General features: G+C 35.8%; 1 protein-coding gene across 1 annotated transcript in view; it reads right to left on the bottom strand.

Annotated features, from left to right (window-relative positions):
- The window catches only part of RpL11 (ribosomal protein L11), a 43,557-nt gene that overhangs the window by 3,379 nt on the left and 13,564 nt on the right, over positions 1-26,614 (bottom strand). Inside the window, exons 2-3 of the mRNA XM_090386883.1 lie at positions 14,213-14,344; positions 11,762-11,911 (exon numbers count right to left, since the gene is read on the bottom strand). Coding sequence (XP_090243009.1) covers positions 11,762-11,911; positions 14,213-14,344 — 282 coding nt within the window. The remainder of the gene's footprint in view (positions 1-11,761; positions 11,912-14,212; positions 14,345-26,614) is intronic.

The following is a 26,614-nucleotide window of genomic DNA, read 5'->3' as shown; positions in this document are numbered from 1 at the left end:
CATAATGTCATATTTATATGATATAGTAAAATTACGCATATTCCAAGTTGCCCCAGTATTCAGAAAAATTATGAAACACTGCCTACCGAGTCTTATTGCTAGCCAGAGCAGCAACAATAGATCTGAAAAAGTAAAAATAGTCTGCCCATCAATTCACTGAAATAATGATATAATGAAGGTTGAATTAAGAAATTGCAGGATTGCAAAACCTCATAATTTATCACAAGCTACATTGCTAAGTTAAGAAAAATGGAAATATAGTCTGTTTAATAGAAATGATAGCAGAGGTTATGCACTGCATATAAGCAGAATGGACATACTTTGGAAGGAATAATGTGGGAAGATTCAACCACTGACATCCCATCTGCTCAAGGCCCAACAGCAGGCAAAGGCAAAAAGTAGTGTTTCAATTATTCTTAAAACCAGCAAATGGGCTCAGTTGAGTGACTGTAATACCTAAACTTGACAACCAGTAAATGAATCCATGTCAATGATGAACTCTTATAGCATGAAAAAAGATCAAAGGTTCTGTTTTGAGTAGTGATACTTACATCCAAGATTTATATTCATAAATTATATCAAGAGAAATCAGGGTATACTCGCATTTACTTTAAAGATACTTGAAAGTCTTATCTTCTTGTTTATATCAAAGCACTACTATATTCCAAAACTAAACACTTTAAAAAACTTACAAAATCACGAATTTTGTCTCTTATATCAAATACTACAAAACATGCCCTCCCTTTCCATTCAAAAAAAGATCGGGAACATTTTCTCTCTAAATGCAGTACTAGAACTTATTTATTGGGCTGTGAAGACAAATATCATGAAATAAAAACCAATGCCTAGCTTTAAGCTGGACACAAACTTCAGCTGAGGTCATTATCAAGGACTGTCTCAACTCATTTTTAGAGCCCGCAGTCCAACGAAGGACCCTTATGCCACTCAGTTGTCTGTCTGTCACAGCATTGTATCTCTGGAACCACTCAACCTATTGACTTGAAATTTTGTATGGGTTTGTATACATCATGTGGGCCAACATAATGCCACAATGATCATTGTTGACAAAAATTTGTTTGAGAAATGGAGGGGGGGGGGAGACAAAAAACATTGTCAACAACTATAGCTTATTATACACCATTGGAAAGAGCTCAATAGGTTTAAAATATAATTTTAAAATATTTTTTAAATTAAAAATGCCAGCACCAGACAGGAAAATGAGAGTAATTTGTGTCTCCCCTTGATTTACACCGATAATGGAGCTAAAAATTTAAAAATCACATTAGCTACGTGTTATTCGATGCTTATCAAAGGAAAACTATTCCGATTGAAATCTATCATTTACTTTTTGGGTTAAAATTAAAAAGTATTTTTTAGCAATTTTCAAAGCTGGAGTTGCCCCGACAAGGAGGTATTTAGAGAGCCAGTGCTGAGGTGGCGGTGGTGGGGAGGCACCTGTGCGGAGTCTTGCACAGCCCTCACCTGCCAGTCTCTTCTCCCCCAAGACTTTAATTACTTCTCCAGGAAGAAGTCAGAGTTGCTTCTTCCACTATTGTCATTCACAACAACTGAAAAGACTCAAATAGACAACTTTTCATTACTTCCTCAGTTTCAGGCCAAGCCGGGGCCTAGAAAATTTTTTTTCAGTCACCATAAAGCTCTCTATTTGAGATACTACACTAATGACCATTCATGACTTAAGTCCTGACTTCATCCTGAGTGCCTGGCACTCAGTAGTTGACCGATTTATTAAATAGTGGTTGGAAGCATTCTATGCACATGCTCAAACATACAATAATCAGAAATTAAGCATGGCCACCTCACATTTGCGGAATTGTAAATGTAATCTCATTTGTATCATTTTCAAAATTAGTAAGGCAATCAGTAGACACAGAATTTACTTGTCATTGAAGCCACTAATCTAAAATGCACCTTGATATAAAGAAACAAGTTTTGCAATATTCAGTACTTTTAAATAACAGGATGACCACTTTATACCACTGTTCGATATAAGGGATACAGATGAAACATTTTGACTGAAGTGAATTTAGCTAGTTTGTAATATCTGCCAAGTGAAGCTTTAACCAATCCCTTTATTAGAATCTGGATTTTATTATCTAAAATAGCCTAGGTTGTACAGGATTTGCTTGCATTCAGAAACTGGTTAAATAGAACTTACTTTTTATGAGCAAAGAGATGACAGCTAACATTATATAACAATCTAACAACTATCATCCCATTTTTGGTGAAGAGCACTAAACACTGTCCCTATGAGGAACAGCTTAAAAGACAGCTTTCAGAGACCTAGAGGTGATATAAGACCCCGTGAGGTTAGTAAAATAAATGGGGTAAAAATATTCTTGCTAATGAGTAATTACTAACTGATTAGTCACTGGAGGGCACAACTATAAAATCTTAAGCAAGAATTGTAGACCTGCTCTTATCTTCATGCACTCTTTGATGGAAATACCTGACAAGCAGTGGGTTCATCCACTAGCAAGAGGGGCGACAGCATTGCATTGCATTGTCCAGGAATCAGGTATCCCATGAATCCTATTCTTTCAGTGTACTATACAATGAAGTATGATTTAATGAAAATAATCTTATCATTTATTACAAGACTCCTATTTTTAATAATTATATAAACATTGCATTCTTTATGGCAAAAGTGGCTGTCACAATGTGGTGTTATAATTCTGTAAATGAGAAGCTAATGAAGAAAGCACAACGTTTCTGTAAGAAATGATTAGTCTTACCGAATGGCTATCCTTTATGTAGTTTTACCTGTCCCAATACTGTTGGGATATACATGTCTCAGCTTTTAATTTCCTTAAGAAGGACCATGGTTATGCAATCGGTGGTGACAGAGGTATAGGAGTTTAGCATTAGCATTAGTAGAGGCATCTGATGCAAGAAAGCAAGCTTATGCAGCATCAGCCAAAAAAAAAAAAAAAAACCACTTCATCCCTCTGTTCGTTCAAAATATCTGTCCAGCCGAGCCTTAAACTTATTTAGGCTATCAACTTCCACGACAAGGGATGGAAGTCTGTTCCACCAACCAACCACCCGCTGGCTAAAGGCAAATTTCTGCACGTCTATCCTACATCTGTCTTTCCTCAATTTGAATTTATGCCCTCTCAGGTGATTATTCTGAGCGAGAGGAAGAATCCCATCAGCATTGAGCATGCTCAAACCATTCAAGGCTTTATACACCTATCAGATCACCTCGCTGGTTCCTAGTCTCCAGACACTGTAATTTGCAAAACTTAAGCCTTTCTTCATAAGAGCACCCCTTTGTTCCATTCACTAATCTTGTTGCCCTTCTCTGTACTCGTTCCAGCAGCTCTACATCCTTCTTGAAATGAGGCCTCCAGACCTGTATGCAGTACTCTAGGTGTGGCCTGACCATTGCCTTATACAAGGGAACAATCACCTCCTTATCCCTGCTAGAAAAATTCCTATATATCATTGACAATACACCATGAGCTACTCTTGCAGCCCGTCTGCACTGCTCAGAGAACTTCATATTTGCCTGCACAACCACCCCCAGGTCCCTTTCATTCTCTACCACTGTCAGTGTAGTGAAGTAAATTTCTTTATCCACAAAAAATAGTGTTATATTTATCAGAATGTGTATCACAATTTTTGAATTGTTTTCTGAGGGAGGAAAGGGCTTGATGTTCATGAGTATTTAATGCTGCTGGGATAGCAATATTCTTATTTTTAATAATCTCATTAATTTGTTCAATAATAATGTCTTTGCCGATGCAATGAAAATTCAATATCTATTACTGCCTGCTTCTTAGTACATTATAACTACATTGGTGTGCAAAACTTAAGGACCAACAATATTTCTAAAGGTTACAACCACAAAATGAAACGAAACAGTCTGTGGTAATTTGCACAACAGTGGCCATTCAGTAGAAAGCTCGCACACATGCAAAAATTTGAATCGTGATGAGAGGGCTCACACAAACAGATAAAAGCAGCAGTTATGTGCAAATTACTGAATGGTGAGCACGTTTGTTACAGACATTCGATTGGTTTCATACAGTGCTACAGACAGCGAAATGGCCAGTATACAACGTCTGGATGACTTTACCTGGGGTCGAATAATTGGGAAGCTCGAGGCTGCCGAGTTGGGTACTGCCCATACATCGTCTCGCGTGTGTGGTCAGCCTTCAGAATGACAGGTACAGCCGCTCTAAGGACTAGTGGTGGTCGTCCACGAAAAACAACGCCTAATGATGACCGCTATATACCCCTACAGGCCAAGAGGGATTGACACCAGAATCCATTGCAACCCAGCTGCACAGGATGCAGGATATCGCTGTTTACAGTGGCCAGGTGACTCCACAAAGGTGGACTGTTTGCCAGATGGCCAGTACGCTGTGGCCCGTTAACACCTGCTCATCGGAGACACCGTTTACAGTGGTGCATTGAACACAAGGACTGGATAGCGGCGTAAGGTACTCTTTACGGATGAGAGATTCAGACTTAGCAGCAATTGTAGACGTCAGCTAACCTGGCGAGAGGTTGGCACATGGTATCACCCTGCAAACATCACCGAAAGGGATCAATATGGTGGTTGAGGTGTTCTTGTCTGTGGAGGTATTATCTTGGATGGACGTACACAACTCCAGATACTGGAAGGCGGTACTGTAACCAGTGCAAGCTACTGTACTGAGGTAATCCTTCCCCAAGTGCATCTGTTCCAAGGTGCCACTGGTCCTGAGTTCATGTTTATGGATGACAAAGCCACACCCCATTGCACTGCAGCTGTTGATATGTTTTTGGAAAGTGAGGACATTGCCTGTATGGATTAGCCTGCCTGTTCCGCTGATCTAAATCCCATCGAACACACATGGAACACTCTGGGGTAATGATGTCATCTGTTTACAGATGACATCATGAAAATAATTGAAATTCGTAGATCAACTTACTAACCTCAGTTGTCCAATTTGCGTTTACAAAAGCCAAAATGGAAGTATTTACGTGGACTTCTAATTCACAATTTGATAAAACTGAACCAAGAAATAGATAAATATATGTAGAGGTTATTACTGCACGAACAAAGTAACAATGGATTTTACATAGAATTTTTAAAAAAAAATCTGATTTGATTTGACAATTTCTCTCGTGTTAGACAACAGAGTTAAATTAAGAACAAATTGATATTTCAAAATTCCATCCACAGCTGTTGAAAATTCAGCACGGGGCAAACCATATTTGAAACTAAAAATGTTTCTCATAAAAAGTAACACACCTAGTACGATCTGCAGGTATGGGTTGCACTGAGAGGTTATTATAGGCATAAATATCAAAAACAGGATGAAAATATTACATGACATCCTGCCCATAATATGCCATAAGACAAACAAATGGTGAGGCAGCAGCAGCAAGCATTGATGATAATAACTGACTTCATAAACCAAGTTAAGATAACATATTTGTCTACAGATGGCATCATGATAATAACTGAAAATTGTAAATCACATTTAACTTCAGTTGTTCGATTTGTGTTTACAAAAGCTAAAATGGAAGAATTCCTGTGGACTTCTAAACAACAATTTGATAAAATTGAATCAAGAAATAGATATATATATATATATATATATATATATATATATATATACAGTAAACCCCCGCTATTCGCGGGGGTTACGTTCCTGAGAAATGTCGCGAATACCGAAAACGCGAATACTGAGTTATGGCTCCCATAGTAATAAAGGGGTTCCGTTCCAAAGTATGAAATATATAAGAAAAACTAGTCTAAAATTTTGTCTATGTATGTATTATATGTACCTTCATAATATGACTATGTACATAGACAGTACATAGTGAAATGCAAGCATATGGCATCGAAATGAAAATAAGAAACAATTTAATATTAAATTTCAAACAAATTTCAAACAAATCTTTCAAACCAGCGCCTTTGCTTGCTAGCAAAAAAAAAAAAACATCCCGCCAGTGCTATCACCAGTTTCGCTAAAGTGTTGATAAAGGAGTTTTGCCTTTTCGCGAATGATGAGTGAACTTAATGGAATTTTATTTTGAGTTCGGTCTTCTATCCACAGATTTAAAGCCTTTTCCATTTTTTCTAATTTAACATCACGAGTTACAGAGCAAATTTTTGAAGCAATTAGCGCGTTTTCACGGACACTACGGCGGATTTTTTCTTCCGATTTCTTGATTGATCGTACCGTTAACTCATTGATTTTATAATGTTTTACCACTGAGGAGACGCTTTCACCATTAGAAATTGTCTAATAACTCAATTTTATTCGCTAATGTCATCACCTTCTTTGATATTTTCACATTTCTCTTTTTATTCGTAGCCATATTTTTGTAGGGGTTAGAAAGAACTTGTCCACAATAAAGTCACTTTCTTCCGTTAACACACTCGAAAAAGTCTGTTTTACACTGCAAAACGGTAGATTTATCATTTTTGTAAGCATATCAATTTATAAATTGATAAATTTATTCAATTTATAAACATATAAATTAAAAGTAAACGACGAAACCTTCCATGACAAACGCATAACACATATTGAACAAGGATTAGCGAGAAACATCCACGCTCGCGATTTTTTCACCCCTCTCCCCCCACCCACTGGGCGTTGTTTTGACCGGGAAAGATAATTTTAGCCATGCCCATGTTTTTTTATGACGGAAAATATTCACGGCGTTTTAAAATTCACATTTTTTTCAGGTTTCATTTTATATTAAATCGGCGATCGCGAATACGCGAATAGCGGGGGTTTACTGTATATATATATATGTTGAGGATATTACTGCATGAACAAAGCAACGATGGATTTTACATAGAATTTTTTTAAAAAAATGATTTGATTTGACAATTGCTCTCATGTTAGCCAATAGAGTTAAATTAAGAACAAATTGATATTTCAAAATTCCATTCCACAGCTGTTGAAAATTCAGCATGGGCCAAATCATAAATGAAACCAAAAATGTTTCTCATAAAAAGTAACACACCTAGTACTATCTGCAGGTATGGGTTGCACTGAGAATTTATTATAGGCATAAATATCAAAAACAGGATGAAATTATTACATGACATCCTGCCCATAATATGCCATAAGAAAAAAAAAAAAAGGTTAGGCAGCAGCAAGCACTGATGATAATAACTGACTTCATCAACCAAGTTAAGCTAATATGTTTGTCTACAGATGGCATTCATGATAATAACTGAAAATCCTAAATAACACTTAACTTTAGTTGTCTGGTTTGTGTTTACAAAAGCCAAAACGGAAGAATTTCTGTGGACTTCTAATCCACAATTTAATAAAACTGAATCAAGAAATAGATAAATATATGTAGAGGATATTATCGAATGAACAAAGTAACAATGGATTTTATGTACAATTTTTTTTATTTTTTTAAATCTGATTTGATTTGACAATTTCTCTTGTGTTACACAATAGACTTAATTTAAGAACAAATTGATATTTCAAAATTTCATTCCACAGCTGCTGAAAATTCAGCACGGACCAAATCTACATACTAGGCAAATAATATTTGAAACCAAAAATGTTTCTAATAAAAAGTAACACACCTAGTACTATCTGTAGGTATGGGTTGCACCGAGAAGTTATTATAGGCATAAATATCAAAAACAGGATGAAATTATTACATGACATCCTGCCCATAATATGCCATAAGACAAACACATGGTTAGGCAGCAGCAGCAAGCATTGATGATAATAACTGAAAATCGTAAATCACACTTAATAACTTCAGTTGTCCGATTTGTGTTTACAAAAGCTAAAATGGTTTGTTTGTTTGTTTGTTATTTGGTTTTTAGGAGCATTAGCAACTAAGGCCATATTGCTCTGGGGATATGCGGTGGTCATTCCCTGACCTTTCCACATCCTCCGTATTTGGTGGTCACGGGCTCGAACCCCGGTCTGATCAAGAAGCGTGTGGTACGCAGTGCTGCTCCTGCCCACCTGGCTACGGAGGCACCAGCCAAAATGGGAGAATTCCTGTGGACTTCTAAATCCACAATTTGATAAAACTGAATCAAGAAATAGATAAATATATGTAGAGGATATTACTGCATGACCAAAATAACAATGGATTTTATATAGAATTTTTTAAAATAAAAAAAATCTGATTTGATTTGACAATTTCTCTTGTATTAGACAATAGAGTTAAATTAACAACAAATTGATATTTCAAAATTTCATTTTACAGCTGTTGAAAATTCAGCATGGGCCAAATCTACATACTAGGCAAATCATATTTGAAACCAAAAATGTTTCTCATAAAAAGTAACACACCTAGTATTATCTGTAGGCATGGGTTGCAGTGAGAAGTTATTATAGGCATAAATATCAAAAACAGGATGAAAATATTACATGACACCCTGCCCATAATATGCCACAAGACACATGGTTAGACAGCAAGTATTTATGATAATAACTGACTTCATCAACCAAATTAAGCTAATATATCTGTCTACAGATGGCATCATGAAAATCGTAGATTACACTTAATAATGTCAGTTGTTCGATTTGTGTTTACAAAAACCAAAATGGAAGAATTTCTGTGGAATTCTAATCCACAACTTGATAAAAGTGAATCAAGAAAGACAAACAAATGTATGTAGAGGATATTACTGCACGAACAAAGTAACAACCAAGTTTATGTACAATTTTTTAAAATTCTTCTTTGATTTGACAATTTCCTTTAGTGTTGGATTAAGAACAAATTGATAATTCAATGTTTCACTCCACAGCTGTGAAAATTCAGCATGGGGGAAGGGTCCAACCCACACAGAGCAAATGCAACCGAAAGAGTTAATCTAACTTGGGTGATCATAAATTATTTAATTACTGCATTCTAGTAATAAATTATTTTTTTAGTCATATTTGAAACCAAAAATGTTTTTCTCATAAAAGTAATGTCTAGTACCTTTTTTTTTTTTTTTTTTTTTTTATGAAAACCCCAAACAAGAGGTATTAGAACCTATAGCACTTATTACTGTGCACGGGTTGGAGGTTGATAAGACAAAAGAAGATATTTGTTGACATTAGACAAACTTCTGTAGATTCTAATTACCAGGAAATATGCATGAAGGAAGGTTGATCCAGAAAATGCCAGTTGAATGAATAAACAAAGAAGGTGAAAAGTTGGTTCTGTGAGTTTGAAGTTGGACAGTAAATGGATGTTGGCGGTACATGTTCGGACTGTTTTGAAAGAGAGAGCAGGAACTATAGAAGTCAATTCAGAAGAACAGTGCCCATGAGAGTATCTGTAGAAAAGGCATGCAGCAGAAACAGTACGTCCATGAGACAGAGTGGAGAGACTGTTAGAGATGAGTCATTAATTAACCTAACTGCCTTCTTCTGAATGGAATCTAGAAGCCACCTTCTGAGAAGTTATTCGACTGAACACTACATTAGTAACTTTAGGTCAACTCATAAATAAATTGTAGTAATTTCCAGACAGCATAAGCACAAACTTGTCAGTCACAGGAGGGACAATAATCCCCAAGCAGTAAAGACAGAAAATTATAAAGCAAAATAGCATTTTTCAAACTATTTCAACATCATTGTTGAAATAGTATCTTGCTTCTTTACTCATATGTTTATCTATTATCTTCCTAACATAAGCTAATATATTTGTGTTCTATTCCTGGATATTCTATTCTATTCCTAACATGGATAATTGCTAATTGTTTCTTACTGCATTTCAGCCAATTAATTGTTAACTTTTGAAACCAAAACCGTTCCTCATAAAAAGTAACACACCTAGTACTATCTGTAGGTATGGGTTGCAATGACAAGTTAAATATAGGCATAAATATTAAAAACAGGATGAAAATATTACACGACACCCTGCCCATAATTTGCCATAACATAGCAAATAGTATTGATAAAAATGACTTCTGCTTATACCACATTCAAGTTAGTAGACATGTATTTGCTAATTCATTTGGGCAATTATATATTTTCTCTTGTATTCCTGATGTATTAATCTAAAATTCATTATTCAAATAATGATTACTAATAATTTCAATATTTAATTACTGAATTCCAGTAATTAACTTTTAAAAATTAAACAATGCATATTAAAAATTTTTAAACACCATAGTAAAACTGGTCAGGACATATTTGAAACCCAAACTGTTCCACATAAAAAAAAATTAGCACACCTGGTTAGTACTAGATGTGCTAATATCTTTTCTTTAAAAGTTCTGGGACTTTCAGAGTGGTACGATAACAGAGCCTTAAGCTTCAAATCACTTGCTGCCTATCATCAAACAAAAGGGCCAGTCTGTGCTTCGACAGTTTAAATTCCGGATAAGAAAAATCAATTTCATCCACATTAAAAAAATATGACAGTCAATTGCTACCATCTTCAATCAGTTCATAAGTATACCTTGAATTTGCAGTGTTTTTACCTGTAGCCTTACCAATTGATTCAAGTTTATGCAAACGGCCATCCTTTTTTTAAATCTGTGAAAGTAGCCATGATTTTCATCAAGTGGATACTCACACTAGAACTTTTGGCTATTCTTTCATTCAAATCACACACAAATTTGGCATTTGTAATTATGGTCTCATTAAGAGATATGTGTTTCTGACACAGATCTATCCAAAGCTTTAAACCTTTCCACTTCAACAAACATGATGTGCCTAGCACGGCATATCACACTTATCGAAATGGTTTTTGTAAAATTACTGCATTTTTCATAATGCTCTAGAATTTTCTCCTTGTTTTACATTGAGTACTAATAGTCAAACAAGGCATCTGCAATTATCACATAATTTCAACATGGCCTTCAACTTTATCAACAAGCTTTAAAAATTCTAAATATGGTTCATAACCGAGTCTTATTTGATCTACTTGCATGCAATGTCCTAATTCTATCACTACAGAGTCCATACACTAAAACGTCCAAAATTAGAATCAAAAGTACATAACGGTGCATACACAGGACAGCAAAGAAAGCGCCTGGCCAGAAATAAAATTAAACCAACAAACAATCTCCACCGTATTGATGTGCTACAGTGATATGGCTCGAGTAGTATTTTCAGGAGTTATTCAATTTCTCCCACGATCGACTATTCTATGGGCGGAAGTAGAGTTCACACAACAGAAGGAAGAGGTTGTAACAACACCGCAAGAAGTGATGCCAACATCATGTTGTTGGGAATTCGACCAAAATACAGTACCACATTTACATAGAAACCATTTTAATTTGATATAATATAACAATCTATGTTTTGTCTCCGAAGCAATTTATTCCACAAATAGTTCCAGTTATCAACGTGCTTGGTTGCAATGGTCAAATTCTCAAGTTAGAAGAATTTCTAAAAGTAACACACCTAGTACTATCTGTATCTCGAATTCTCTGCTAACAGCTCCCCTCATCTATGAAACCAGCCATGACCCCTAAACTCCAGCTATGACTGTGACTTCTTTTTATTTTACAACAAGTGATCCTTACAATTTTACCAACCCACAATTTGATTGCATTGGTTGAATTCTCAACTTAGGAGGTAGCTGAATATCATACAGGCAAATCAGAAGTGGGTTGACCATGGTTTGGATCCACACGATCAGTTTAAAAACTCTTCTGGCCTGTACGGTTATACCAGAGTATAAACCGAATTCATAAACTTTTGAAGGATGAAAATAATTTTGAAGAATGAAGGGTGAAAGAGATATGCAGAAATGGCATTTAAACATTACAGCTTCCTATCTTATTAAAAGCATAACACTACATTACCTTTAGTCCTTTTTCTAGAATTTCTTCAGCTTTGGGCCCTCTAACAGTACAGTGAACTGCAATTTTTTCATTCCTACGAATTCCAAAAGATCGCACTGTATACCGTGCTTTTGAAAAAACTGGCTGCTGCCCAGTCAGTTGTTCTAATACCTAAAATAGAATGAATATAAATTTTCAAACTACACAACAACTTACATTTAAAACTTATAAAATCTTGCTCTATTTAATAGTGAAAATACACGAAAATCTCATAAATCCAGCTGTTGTGGTACTACACTATACAGACCAACTACTGTAGAGAGATTAAACAATATTTCAATGGAAATTACAGAATAACTGCTTAGTTTGGAAAACTTTTTAAGTAAAAATGAACCCAAGAAATACTATGATTTGGCTCACTGGTTGTGAGCCAAATAGCTACCATTATTCAAACTATGCCTGATACAAACCGTCAGCATTTTATTAGATATATGGCTGCTTATTTTTTTTATTATTACTTTTTTTTTAAGGCCTCCATAGCCGAGCAGTCAAGCCCCTGACTGCAAAATTTCTGTTTAATGTGGGGACTTCAACAATTTACGACATCAAGAAAAATTCCACTGCTATAACAGAATTCGTGTCGATTATGGATAGTGATAGAGGATCTAGCAGGAAAAAGACTGTCACTTTAGAGAGTGCACTTTATTTGTGGTTTCTTCAGAAGCGAATAGGTGAATCAGTGTCTGGCTCAATGTTGTGTGAAAAAGCATTGGATTTTAATCGAATATTAAGAGGTAATGAAGCTTTTAAGCAAGCACAGGTTGGCTGAAAAACTTTAAACTGAGACAGTATACATGAACTAGACATTCAAAGTGAGAAACTTTCTGCAGATGAATCAGCAGTGGTGTCCTTTAAAAGTAAGTTTGCTTTAGTTATAGCAAATTAAGAGAATGAAATGTTTATAATGTTGATGACATGGGCTTGTTACGGAAATCATTACCAAGAAAAATCCTAGCCACTAAATAGAGAAATGCCTGCACCAGGTTTTAAGATGAGAAAAGAGCGAGTTACAATTGCTATGCACACAAATGCTACTGGAACGCACAGATTGTCCATGTTTGTTATCTATAAGTTGAAAAAACCAAAAGTATTTAAAAATCTTTCTAATTTCCCTGTATAAAAATCATATAAAAGCCTGGATGGATGTTTGTTTTCCAAGATTGGTTTATAATTTTTTAAAAATTAATCTTAATTATTTAATTTAATCGTGAGGTAAGATTAAATTTATTTAACCTTACCTTATGCTCGATTATCTGGAAGAGATTGTTGTATTGTTGTTGCAATTTTCATATGAAAGCCTTCCTGTTCTTCATTACAAAATTTTGCTTCTGCCACACCTCATTTATTTATTGTTCAGTAATATTGACTGATGCATGTTGACATGCAAGACAACTAAACCAAGTAAAACTAAATCCCAAAGTAGTCACCTGAGACAAATATGCTAATGTTTGCAACAAACGTGTTGTTATTTGGTTTTTAGGAGCATTAGCAACTAAAGCCATATTGCTCCGGGGATATGCGGCGGTCATTCCCTGACCTTTCCGCATCCTCCGCATTTGGTGGCTCACGGGCTCCAACCCCGGTCTAATCAAGAAGCATGTGCTACGCACTACTGCTCCTGCCCACGGAGGCGCCCTCAACAAACATGTAAAGCAAAGATTACGCCCAGTGCGAGTATATCTGATTAATCCAGCAGTTTCAAACATCTGTTTCTCTTCTTTACAAAAAATTTTATCACTTTCACGAATAGTCTCCCCCCCCACCACCTGCCAACTTGTGCTTTGATAGTTTAAGAATTTCTCAGTATGAGCAAACATGTTTGGGCATACAGCTAAAAATCATTCTGAATTAGAGCTTCCAATTTCAAAATATCAGTTAGAATTAATAAGGTTAGGTTTTAATGTACCAAGTTGCCTTTTTGCCTTGGTATTGCACTACTTTCAAATAATCACAGATTCTGCTTAAAAGATGAAACACTTCCAAGGGCTGTTTAAGAACTTAATGGTCACTCAGGAGACAGTTTCCAGAAATAGGAAAAAAATTCTGATGTCAGTTGCCATGCAGTGTATGAAGGGATACTTCAAAATTTATAAAATAGCTAAAACTATTTGGCCTAGATGATGTTTGTAAAAAACACAGAAGGCTCTTGGCAAATGCCATGTTTTGAAAGTAATTCAATACTAAGATAACTTTTTTAAAAAAGGCAAGTTTGTTCTGCTGTGTGATATAAGACCCTGGTGTTTAAACTCTACAAGCTGATAAAACATTAAAAAGAATGAGGAAGTCCCAAACTTTTTATAAATGTCAACACGGGCTGAATAGCTTTAATCCTTAATTTTTTTGGAAAACTGGATATTACCTGGGAAAACAGAAACCTGTTCAAATGATTTTAACACATTTGTGTTGAATTACCTTTGCAGCTCTTGTCAGCCTGTCACCCGATTCTCCAACACAGATGTTAAGGCACAGTTTCCTAATACGCACCTCTCTCATAGGATTCTTATCTTTGTCTTTCTTAGACACTGGCAGCTTTTTCTCCACTTTCTAAAAAAATTTGAAATAGAAAAAAAAAAAAAAAAGATATATAAGGCAAATTTTCACACAAAATGTATTAGGCTAAATTATGAAATTAGTATATTTTCTAGAATAACTGTACTAAAGAAAGATGCAGTTTCTTGAAAGGGTCCACAGACAGGTGACACGATGAAATTGGCAAAAGGGGCCCACACTTGAGGCAAAGCTGAAGGGATCTGACTAAAGGCTATGAAGGAAGTAGTGAAATGAATCAAGGTGAAATTTTCAGTTATAAATTATGCCAAAACTAGGGGACAAATTTAAATGGAGGAGGAAGAGATTTAGACTGGATTGTAGGAGTTTCTTTTAGCTGAGTTGTAAATCACTGGAATAAGTTACCTCTGTGTGTAGTTCCAGTGTGGCATTGGAGGCAAATTGCTACTATGGATAAAGGGATGGTTGAGTGGGAGAAGACAGAGAGTGGTAATCAATGGACACTGCTCATCGTGGACTAATGATATTAGCGGAGTCCCTCAGGGTTCAGTGTTGGGTCCATTGTTGTTTTCTGTATTTATAAATGATATTGATGATGGTATATATAGCTTAATGTCCAAGTTTGCAGACGATACAAAGGTTGGCAGGGTTGTTAAGGACACTACTGATGCTATGTTGCTGCAACAGGATCTGGAAAGGTTGAGCAGATGGGCTGAGAGGTGGCAAATGAAGTTTAACATTGACAAATGTAAAGTACTACATATGGGAAACAGTAACCCCAGAGCAACGTATCAACTCTGTGGTACTACACTGACAGTGGTAGAGAATGAAAAGGACCTGGGGGTAATTGCGCAGGCAGATTTGAAGTTTCTGAGCAGTGTAGATGGTCTGCAAGGGTAGCTCATGGTGTCTTGTCAATGATATACAGGAATTTTTCTAGCAGGGATAAGGAGGTGATTATTCCCTTGTATAGGGCAATGGTCAGGCCACACCTATAGTACTGTATACAGGTCTGGAGGGCTCATTTCAAGAAGGATGTAGAGCTGCTGGAACGAGTACAGAGAAGGGCAACAAGATTAGTGAATGGAACAAAGGGTTGCTCTTACGAAGAAAGGCTCGAGTTTTGCAAATTAGTGTCTAGAGACTAGGCACCGGCGAGGTGATCTGATAGAGGTGTATAAAGCCTTGAATGGTTTGAGTATGCTCAATGCCAATGGGATTCTTCCTCTTGCTCAGAATAAATGCCTGAGAGGACATAAATTCAAATTGAGGAAAGACAGATATAGGATAGATGTGCAGAAATTTGCCTTTAGCCAGCGGGTAGTTGGTTGGTGGAACAGACTTCCATCCCTTGTTGTGGAAGTTGATAGCCTAAATAAATTTAAGGATCAGCTGGACAGGTATTTTGAAAGAACGGAGGGGTGAAATGAGAGTTTTTATTTTTTTCTGGCTGATGCTGCATAAGCTTGCTTTCTTGCATCATATGCCTCTACTAATGCTAACTGAAGTTAGCTGGATCAGAAGTACACGATGAATGGAATATGTATGAAGAGTTTATTATTATTATTAATTTTATTTTGCCAGTGCAGAAAAAACCTAAAGCTTCCCTGTATCATTTGGCAAATACTAATGGAATCAGATTTCTTATTCTGTCATCATCAGAATGGAAATAAAACTCTTACATACTGATCAATGAAATTCTAGAGGACAGGTCAGTAAGCCTATGTTCAACAATGATGGATATAGCCAGTCATTCCCCCCCTGCCCCAAACAGATATCTCCCACCACTAACACCCATGGAATTTTTTGGGAACAGGTTTGGCTGTTCATCCTTCAATGACGATGGAAGCTGCTTGCAGGAGTGAAAAAATATAAAACTAAAAATATAAAAAATATAAATTTTGTAACTAGCAAAATTTAATTTGCCTTTTGATGTGCTAGAAGGCTGTATATGTGCATGCTATTCATTTTAATACAAGAAACTGACTAGGAGAGCAGGAAAGAAACACTAGTTACCAAAAAAGCACGGTTTTTCCTAAAAAAACTGACTAATGCTGGAAGAGTAAATTTATTTTTAAAGTGGTCATAACAGTAATGATTAAGAGAAGAGAGGAGAATAAAAATACTCATTCAAAAATATTGAAAATCACCTACATTTTAACCTACACTTGCATAATGGCTTTCATGCTAAAACTAGCAAGTTCAAGCCCCCTTTCACTTGGGCTGTAATTAGCCAATCTCAGGTGGAGCCACGGGTCTCCTCCCAAGTTATTCTAGGTTTCTCCTTCACAAAACACACAAGTGGCCTGTGAACATATGCATTTACACATATCATAATGTGTGTGCATCTTTGGCAGAATGCTTACCTACATGGATAATGGCATTTTTCACTGGTCTACCAGTCAATATCCCCATATGGATTTGTTTGTATCTAATCAGAGACCCAAACAAATGAATTTGTTTGGATCTCAAATCAGATAACCCAAGATGACATGACAACAGGAGCACGGACTCTCAACATATTAAACCTAAGCATCATGGTTAGGAATGCCACATAGCCAGCTTTTAAAGTTAACATAAACTAAACATTCAAATGAACAAGTGTTTATGACAATTGAATCAAATTCCTCTAAGTTAGGCTCATTTTGAGTGTTTATTCCAAAGCACATCCTAATACAATTTATTTCAGAGTTTTTATACCAAATTCAAGGAATTCTACACAAATTATTGGAGGGGTGGATAGGTGAAATGGTTTTTAATTGTTTTTTTTTTTTTTTTTGGCTGATGCTGTATAAGTTTGCTTTCTTGCATCATTTGCCACTATTAATTGAAGCTTGGACACAAAATGTAGGCTTCTTTCTGTGAAGTGCAGCAATGGCATGCACTATTATGTGTAAAGTATATCGACAGTTAGTATGCTTTATAGTACAGATTAGTTAAGTGTTTATTTACTGCATGCCCATCTTAAAAATGCTGAAATAATTAGCAGTGAATCAGAATGGAAGGAAAAAGAAAACCCTTGCATGAAAAAGAGTAGCAAGGGTCAACATTATAAAAATAAATAAAATAAATCGCCAATACAAATATTTATCGTATTTAGTAGTCACAGGCTTGAACCCCAGTCCACTCAAGGAATGCGTGCTATGCACTCTCACTCCTGACCACTGGGCTACGTCAGGCCTATACACAGTTTATTGTGTAAGTGCAATACTGAAATAGCAAATAAAGGAATAGATGACTTGATGAAATATGCCAGTAACTTAAAAAAAAAAATAAATAATAATAAAAAAAAATCATAAGCTCACACATAACCCAGACCTATTTTTTAAAACATTATATATTTACAAAATTTTCTTAAAAGGTTCTTTTATAACTATTGTTATACACCAAAAAATCCCATTTCATTCTAAAGAATGCTGATGTCATCATTGAATTTTATGTTGAGCAAATGTTAAATACTTCCTAAGCCAAGGATGCACTAGATGTAGTTTTGATATCTAATGTCCTAGATATGTTGAAGTCCACTCTGGCTTTAAATTAAGCTACACAGTCTCATAAAATCATGCATTTTCCAGGTTATTTAGCATAACTAACAATTCAAGCCACAAGGTACCGGTATATTGTCTTGTAAATGGCATATATTCTAAGGCTGGTATCTGTTTTGCTGCATGGAAAGAAAAAAAAATTAAATTCCTTTGGCACCTATAGAAGGACAGCAGTTATAGACAAATACTCGGTTAAAGCTTGGAGCCCACTGCATTTAGTCGCAACTGTTTTAGAATTTCCGTGGTACAACATTTATGGCCACAGTGTGACACATATATGATAGGATCTGCACACTATGTCATATTGACTCAGATTTAGAAAATAATCTATATTTATTTTGGGACCAAATTATATCAGGTAAAAAACGTTGATCAAACGTTAAAGCATGTTAAATGATAAAGCAAATGTTACAAAAAAAGAAGATTTTTGTAACATTTGATTTATCACTAAGACTGGAGCAAGCATGACCAGCACTTCAGGTTCAGTAGACAAAAGATGCTTAACTTTCTCCTGCACTAGTGAGAATGTCATAATTATGAAGGCAGCAATGCTTGCGAGAAAATTATTTAACTGTGGAAAAAAGATTTAACTTGCACAGAACAGAATGTTTGGTGGCATTCATATCAAATTATTTTCAGGATAACTGCCTATGACTAATGAATTGAGCAAAGCTTCTGTTCTGAGAACTGCTACATGATTACTGTTGTGATATGTCAAGCCAGATCGATTCAACAGAGAACAGACATTCAATTGAAAAGTTGTGGCAGCTAAACTTATGGCTTATAGTACCTGTTGAAAAATTCCTACTTCCTGCCTCTCAGACAAAATTTATTTTTGTTCATGGCATATACAAAGTGAATTTGGCTTATCCCCGGGCTAGCTGATAAAATTCATGTGTTACATATCGAATATCGAGGGTTTAGTGTCAAACAATGTTAACTAAAAATCATTTTGTAATTAACTGGGAAAAAAGTCATTTGACATTTTCTTGGTTTACTGGAAATGTACTTACAGCCCAAGCTACCTTGTAAAGTACTAGAGGATATGCATTATTATTTGTAGAAAGTAAAACAAGTTAAATTAAAAAAAAAAAAGCAATTTTGTAGTTATTGTTGTTTGACACCAAACCCTCGATATTGCATAGGATTTTGAAACTTGATATAAAATAAAGTGACGAAATATTTTAATGTTTGTCATTTCATTTTCTTGACAATATCACCATCTTGAAATAAATGTGTAAAATGTATATTTGTGCAAAAAACCCAACTTTTAGCCCCATGTGTGTAAATGTTTAATTTTAAGGACTGATATTTGCAGGAACCAACAGGTTTCCAATATAGCTGGAATGATGCACTGGTGGAAATTTTCAGATGTGTGGCACGTGGAACATCATTCTCACCCAATTAGCACCTTTGTTATTGTTCAGCACAACACTCCTGCGTGTTACAGTACTTCGAACAGTTTCCTTATCTTCTGTTTGATGTGCTTGTCCAGTGTGTAAGCAGAGTGTATTTTTGTTAATTATATGAAACTGGCCTCTTCTGGAAGAGAACGCCCAGGAGAACGCACCTCACTAAGGATAAGGCTAGTTTACCTGGACATAAGATTATGGAAGACAGGCCCACTCTCCTGTTGGGTGCCAATGCCTCTGGAGATTAAGTTGAAGTCTTTACTGGTGTATCACTAACAGCCCCAGAGTATTTAAACAACAAAACGTCAACAAAAGCATGCAGAGAGTGTTTTGGCGCAACAATAAGGCCTGGGTTACAAAATGTCTTCAATGAATAGATGCTTGAAGTTTTCTGTCCTTCAGTGAAGAGTTATCTTGAGAAAAATAAGTTTCCTGTGAAGGCACTGCTCCTGCTGGCTAATGTGTCAGGCCATGATCCTGACCTTGTTCAATCCCCTGAGGCACAATTTGACTTTATTCAAGTCAAATTTTTGCCACCCAACACCTCTTCTTCAACCAATGGACCAGAAAGTGATTGCAAACTTCAAGAAAATCTACACCAAAAATTGTTTCCAAGTTGCTTTGCAGTAACCTCTATCGAAAATGCTGTCGCACTCAAAGATTTTTGGAGTGTCGAAGTTCAGCATCCTGGACTGCGTGACACTAATCATAAGTTCTTGGAATGATGCTGCCACCAGATGCTTAAATTCAGCCTAGAAAAACATCTGGCCTTTAATCATCCATAAATATGATTTGAAATGATGTTGCTTTGACAAATATATTGTCACCCTTGGTAAATCAATGGGTCTGGAGGTTGACAAAGTGGATGTGGAGAATGTTACTGACACTCAACTCATGGGTGTGAGCTAATAACAGAGGAGCTACAAGAGTTGGAGAAAATTATAAAGAGTGACTCTGGAGAGACAGAGAGGAAGAGGTCATCCAAAAAGTGTCAGCTGAAGACTGTCATTTCTTGTTAGGAGCATTTAAGAGAAGTGGTTAAAAAAAAAAAAACACCCCAACATTAAAACACTGAACTCGTGATGTGCAAATTGGAAGACGAAGTCATTTCTTACTTCAGGAGACTACAAAAAAGTTGTAAAAAACAGACCACTTTGGAGAGTTTCTTTGCCAGTAGCAGAAAAACACAAAAGGCTGAAAAGACACGTCTGATCTCATCCCACCACCACAACATCACCATTGATTTCATCAGCCCTGCACTTCAAGTCTAATATAAATGCTAATTTGTTTGGTTTTTATTTTTATGTTTTATAACTATTTATTAAATAATCTTTATTTGTTATTTAGTTTTTTTTTAGGAGCATTAGCAACTAAGGCCATAGTGCTCCGGGGATATGCGGTGGTCATTCCCTGACCTTTCTGCATCCTCTGTATTTGGTGGTCACAGGCTTGAACTCCGGTCTAATCATGAAGCGCGTGCTACGCATTGCTGCTCCTGCCCACCTGGCTATGGAGGTGCCAAATAATCTTTATAAAACACTCATTTTTAATGTAAAAATCAAGTATAACATGTAAAAAATATCTATTTTGTGTTGTTGGGGTCACCTGCCAAGAGTTTAGAATGAATTACAGGAAATCAATGTATTATTGGTTTCAATGTGCAATATTTTCAACACACAATGGGTTTTGCGGAACAAATTATGATCGGATGTTGGGACCCCACTGTAATAACATTTCTTCACTGATTCATAAATAAGCTGTGGCCCTAGTTCATTCTTGTACAACTGTTTTTTGTTACAGTTGTCATATGAAATACATTAGGCAAAAGAAAGTGTTTTGTTATTTTCAGAATAACAGGTTAACAAGAGATTTTAATGTACTGCATGTAGTACACACTGGTAAAACACAGCAAAAAAAAAAAAAAAAAAATTGCTTCAGCAGTTTCAAGGAAATTCTGGAAAGAAAGCATGAAACTGTGATATTTTTGGAGGTGCAATAACGGGGGAAAAAAGCAGGATGTCTGATCATTACGTTGCATATTACTGGACAATTGAAACATCAGTAACAACTTATGAATACCACATAAGTTTGGACTATGGAATTGTGATATACTATTATCAGTATTTCTGTGATATCTGCTTTTCAAAGTTGTTGCTGCTGCAGGAACCCATTCAGACAGGAGGACCTGGCTGCACTGTCCAAATATAAGAAACTAATTAAAGTCAAGTATCACAGAAGCTTTAATATCAACAAAAAAAAAAAAAAAAAAAAAAATTGCTGCTAGCAAGTGGTCGTGGTTCTTACCAAGTGAGTAGCAACACACAGGGACATTCTGCCAAATTATATCAATGAATGAATTTGTGTTGCTGTTATTTGGTTTTTAGGAGCATTAGCAACTAAGGCCATATTGCTGCGGGGATATGCTGTGGTCATTCCCTGACCTTTCCGCATTCTCCGTATTTGGTCACGGGCTCGAACCCCGGTCTAATCAAGAAGCGTGTGCTATGCACTGCTGCTCCTGCCCACCTGGCTATGGAGGCACCGTGAATTTGTGTGGAGGGATTGGTATGATTAGATATTACATGATGCTTAAGAGAACATTATCGTTGCCGAAAAAAAGCCAATTTTGAACTTCATTTTTGTGCATTACTTTTAAGTTATAAGATTTTTTAAAATGCACATTAGAAATAAAAATATTTAATCTCTGTCATACTTCAACCAATTTTCCTAAGATCATCTTATATAATAGTTTCGTCATAACGTAACTGCCCACACTGAGGGGGAAGGGAACAATTTTAAACTTACTGACTTTGTGCACTTTTATTTTGTATTTGATTGTTTTCATAAGAATATGCCATGAATGAGTATCGTTCTCCCAGCAAGGTTATCATTACTATTATTTCTTAGTATTATAATCACCATAAGTTTCCTAATGGCTGAATTGTCATTACTACTTTTTTGGAATTATTTTTCTGGATTTCTGAAATACCATGGCAGAATTCATAATAATTCGGAAATCAGGCAAAATCATGGGATACACTGTAGAGCAGGGGTGGCCAACTTAATTTGTGATGCGATCTACTTTTACCCTTCAAAATGTGCCACGATCTACCACTTCAAAAATTTCATTGCACAAGGTTAAAAAAGTTAATCAACACATTGAAAAATGTTGTTTAGAAAGGAATAGCGAAAGCTTAAAAAGCGGTACTCACCTTGAAATTAATCTGCGATGGTTTACTTAGGAAGCGTGGTTAATGTTTAAGTTGAATTGTTGAATTGAAAATTAAAAGGGAGGGAAGTAGATAAAAGTTGACTGAGTTAAATAGGCGCAAGGAAATAGAAGTGTACACATCCAATCCTTGGTTGTCATCGAAATAAAGAGAAGAAGGAATGATTAAAAACTATGTAAGTGAATCCGATGAAGCCAATAGTCTTTACGAGGACTTTCGTTAGTTAGAGAACGTCTTCAGTTGGCAATGTGTGGGGAGAGAACGCGCGTGATATTTTAAGAATAAAAAATTATACTCTCGTGATGCCTTTTTTGACATGTGGGAACTTTAATCTCGAGAGGTTCCAAATTGGGGAAAGATTGAAGGGGAGTTTAGAATTTAGAATTTTGAGGTTAGAGTGGTGCTTGTACCATTCAATAACTAGGGCTTCATATTGGAGTATTCTGTAACTGGATTTTAGTTTAATGATTGAAATGGCAGAGTCGATGAGCGGGTTGTGGTTGTGAGTCTGGGCATGAGTTGTAAGTTCTGTGACAGATTGGTTGGACATGAGACTATGAAAATGGTAGTATGCACGGGTATTGGATGTTTTTGATGAGCCAAATTTAGTAGTGGTACTTCCGATATAACATGTGTTGCAGTTTGGTTGACAATTGATGAGGTATATAATATTATTAAGGTCGTTTGTAGGATATTTGTATGGGTCTTTATAGGTGCTGAAGAAGGATCCTAATTTGTTGTAGGTGGAAAAAACAAGGGAGATATCAGTGTTGTTAAATAGGCGTCGGAACTGTCCTGCTAGTTCATTGTGGTAAGGGAGGACTATGCGGATGTTTGTTTTATTTTTGTCTTTGGTTGGGGTGTTAGATTTAATTTTATTTTTAGCGTTAAGGATTGTATTTAAAATAAGTTGGTGGGGGTAACCTCTGGATATAAATTTGTCGGTGATATACTGTATTTCATTGTGAAGGTCAGTGGGTAAGGAACTGTACTTTAGTGCATTGTGAATTTGGTTATATAAAACTGCCTTTTTAGTGTTTAGAGGGTGATGAGAAGCAAAATGTAAGTATTTACCGGTGTTTGTATTTTTCCTGAAAATTTTCGTATTTAATTTTGTGCCTGTTATATAGATAGTAAGATTAAGGAAATTAATCTGATTATTTTGTCCAATTTCAAGGGTGAATTTAAGTCTATCGTGTACAGAGTTAAGTTTTATGAAGAGGTTATCAATAATGGATCTGTTGCCTATTACAAGAATGTCGTCGGCATAGCGCATGTATAGTTTTAGTTCAGGGGGAAAGGGGTGTAGAATTTGGCTTTCAATGGCGGCTAGGTAGATTTCAGATAATGGGGCTGAAATCCCTAGTCCCATTGGTAAGCCAAATATTTGTTGAAAGATTTTTTTGTTGAATCTAAAAAATCTTGCTTCTAATAGAAGGGTGGTGAGTTCAAGGATATGGTCTATAGAAAGGGAGGTACGTTTTGTTAGGTATCGTCTGTTTCTAAGAATTTGCGTAGGGCTTGTAAAGTAAATGGGATATGGACATTCGTGTAAAGAGAAGTAACGTCATAGGAAGCTAGGATGTCTGTATCGGATATTGTGATATTATTAATTTTTTGAAAAGCTTGATTGGTGTTATTGATCTTGAATGTGGAAAATTTAGTAAGGGGGGTTATGATTTTAACCAGGAAGGAGGATAAATTAGCGAAAGCTGAATTGCTGTATGATACAATTGGTCTTAAAGGGTGGTCAGCTTTGTGTAACTTGATAATCCCAAACATGTGGGGGAGGATGTTATTGCGAATTCCAATTTGCTGTAGTGTGGAAAGGTTGATTTCCTTATTTTGCCTGAGTTTCCTGAGAATTATATCGAGTTTATTTTTGAGTCTTGTGATGTTATGGTTATTAACATTTATGTATGTGTTTGGGTCTGCTAAGATGGATTCTAATTTTTCGGTGTAGATGTCTTTATCTATTATAACGATCGTATCACCTTTATCAGCTTTTTGAATAATAACGTTAGAATTTTTACTGAGTTTGTGTAAATCCATAAGCTGTTGTTTTTTTATATTAGAGCAGGAAGAAAGTTTGGTATTAATAATACTATTTGTTTGGTGCATTAGGCGCCATTTATCGGGATGATGTTCGAGTTTGGACTGGAGTTCAACGATGCAGTCTTTTATAGGGTAATGTTGATTTTTGATGGCAAAATTAAAGCCATATTCCAGGCCAGAAAGTTCAGCGGGTGTAAAGGATTTGGAAGAGAGGTTAACAGTGGTGATTTTTGTGGGGGAACGAGTCGTAAGGGAATTCCATTTTTTATTATGTCTTTGTGTTATTTCTTGGTTGGTAGCATTAATACGTATATTGTTTTTGTTGGTGAACTCGATCCAGGCATGAGGGGTCATTTCTTTTTTAAGGTAAAATCTGAGTTGGTGTATACTATTTAAAAGGCTATATTTTTTGTTATATCTCTTCCTGATTTCTTCACGGATGATCATAATAGATGTGCGGTGTATGATATGGGGATATTTTTTGCAATTATTTTTAGGAAAAATGCGGGCAAATTTAGGGATGATATTGTGGTGGAGGCATTTTTGTAAAAAGGCAATGTGTAACTTATTGGAAAAATATTTGATGAGTATACTGGTTAGTTGAGTTTTTTTATGATTATTAGACATGTCTAAAGGCATCAGAGAGAATAAAGAATGTGAAAAAATTAAAATTGGAGGGGCGGTGCAGATAAGGTGTCGGTTATTACCGTTAAAAATATCTTATTAAATTTGACAATACGAAATTTTTAGAAATCTTCAAGTACCGTGTTAATGGACTAGAAAGGAATAGCGAAAGCTTAAAAAGCGGTACTCACCTTGAAATTAATCTGCGATGGTTTACTTAGGAAGCGTGGTTAATGTTTAAGTTGAATTGTTGAATTGAAAATTAAAAGGGAGGGAAGTAGATAAAAGTTGACTGAGTTAAATAGGCGCAAGGAAATAGAAGTGTACACATCCAATCCTTGGTTGTCATCGAAATAAAGAGAAGAAGGAAATGATTAAAAACTATGTAAGTGAATCCGATGAAGCCAATAGTCTTTACGAGGACTTTCGTTAGTTAGAGAACGTCTTCAGTTGGCAATGTGTGGGGAGAGAACGCGCGTGATATTTTAAGAATAAAAAATTATACTCTCGTGATGCCTTTTTTTGACATGTGGGAACTTTAATCTCGAGAGGTTCCAAATTGGGGAAAGATTGAAGGGGAGTTTAGAATTTAGAATTTTGAGGTTAGAGTGGTGCTTGTACCATTCAATAACTAGGGCTTCATATTGGAGTATTCTGTAACTGGATTTTAGTTTAATGATTGAAATGGCAGAGTCGATGAGCGGGTTGTGGTTGTGAGTCTGGGCATGAGTTGTAAGTTCTGTGACAGATTGGTTGGACATGAGACTATGAAAATGGTAGTATGCACGGGTATTGGATGTTTTTGATGAGCCAAATTTAGTAGTGGTACTTCCGATATAACATGTGTTGCAGTTTGGTTGACAATTGATGAGGTATATAATATTATTAAGGTCGTTTGTAGGATATTTGTATGAGTCTTTATAGGTGCTGAAGAAGGATCCTAATTTGTTGTAGGTGGAAAAAACAAGGGAGATATCAGTGTTGTTAAATAGGCGTCGGAACTGTCCTGCTAGTTCATTGTGGTAAGGGAGGACTATGCGGATGTTTGTTTTATTTTTGTCTTTGGTTGGGGTGTTAGATTTAATTTTATTTTTAGCGTTAAGGATTGTATTTAAAATAAGTTGGTGGGGGTAACCTCTGGATATAAATTTGTCGGTGATATACTGTATTTCATTGTGAAGGTCAGTGGGTAAGGAACTGTACTTTAGTGCATTGTGAATTTGGTTATATAAAACTGCCTTTTTAGTGTTTAGAGGGTGATGAGAAGCAAAATGTAAGTATTTACCGGTGTTTGTATTTTTCCTGAAAATTTTCGTATTTAATTTTGTGCCTGTTATATAGATAGTAAGATTAAGGAAATTAATCTGATTATTTTGTCCAATTTCAAGGGTGAATTTAAGTCTATCGTGTACAGAGTTAAGTTTTATGAAGAGGTTATCA

The sequence above is a fragment of the Mastigoproctus giganteus genome, chromosome 12 (genome assembly GCF_048544385.1).
Source record: "Mastigoproctus giganteus isolate SK-2022 chromosome 12, ASM4854438v1, whole genome shotgun sequence".
NCBI lineage: Eukaryota > Metazoa > Arthropoda > Arachnida > Uropygi > Thelyphonidae > Mastigoproctus > Mastigoproctus giganteus.
Note: the sequence above shows the minus strand (reverse complement) of the source record. Positions and strands in the feature narration are given on the sequence as shown.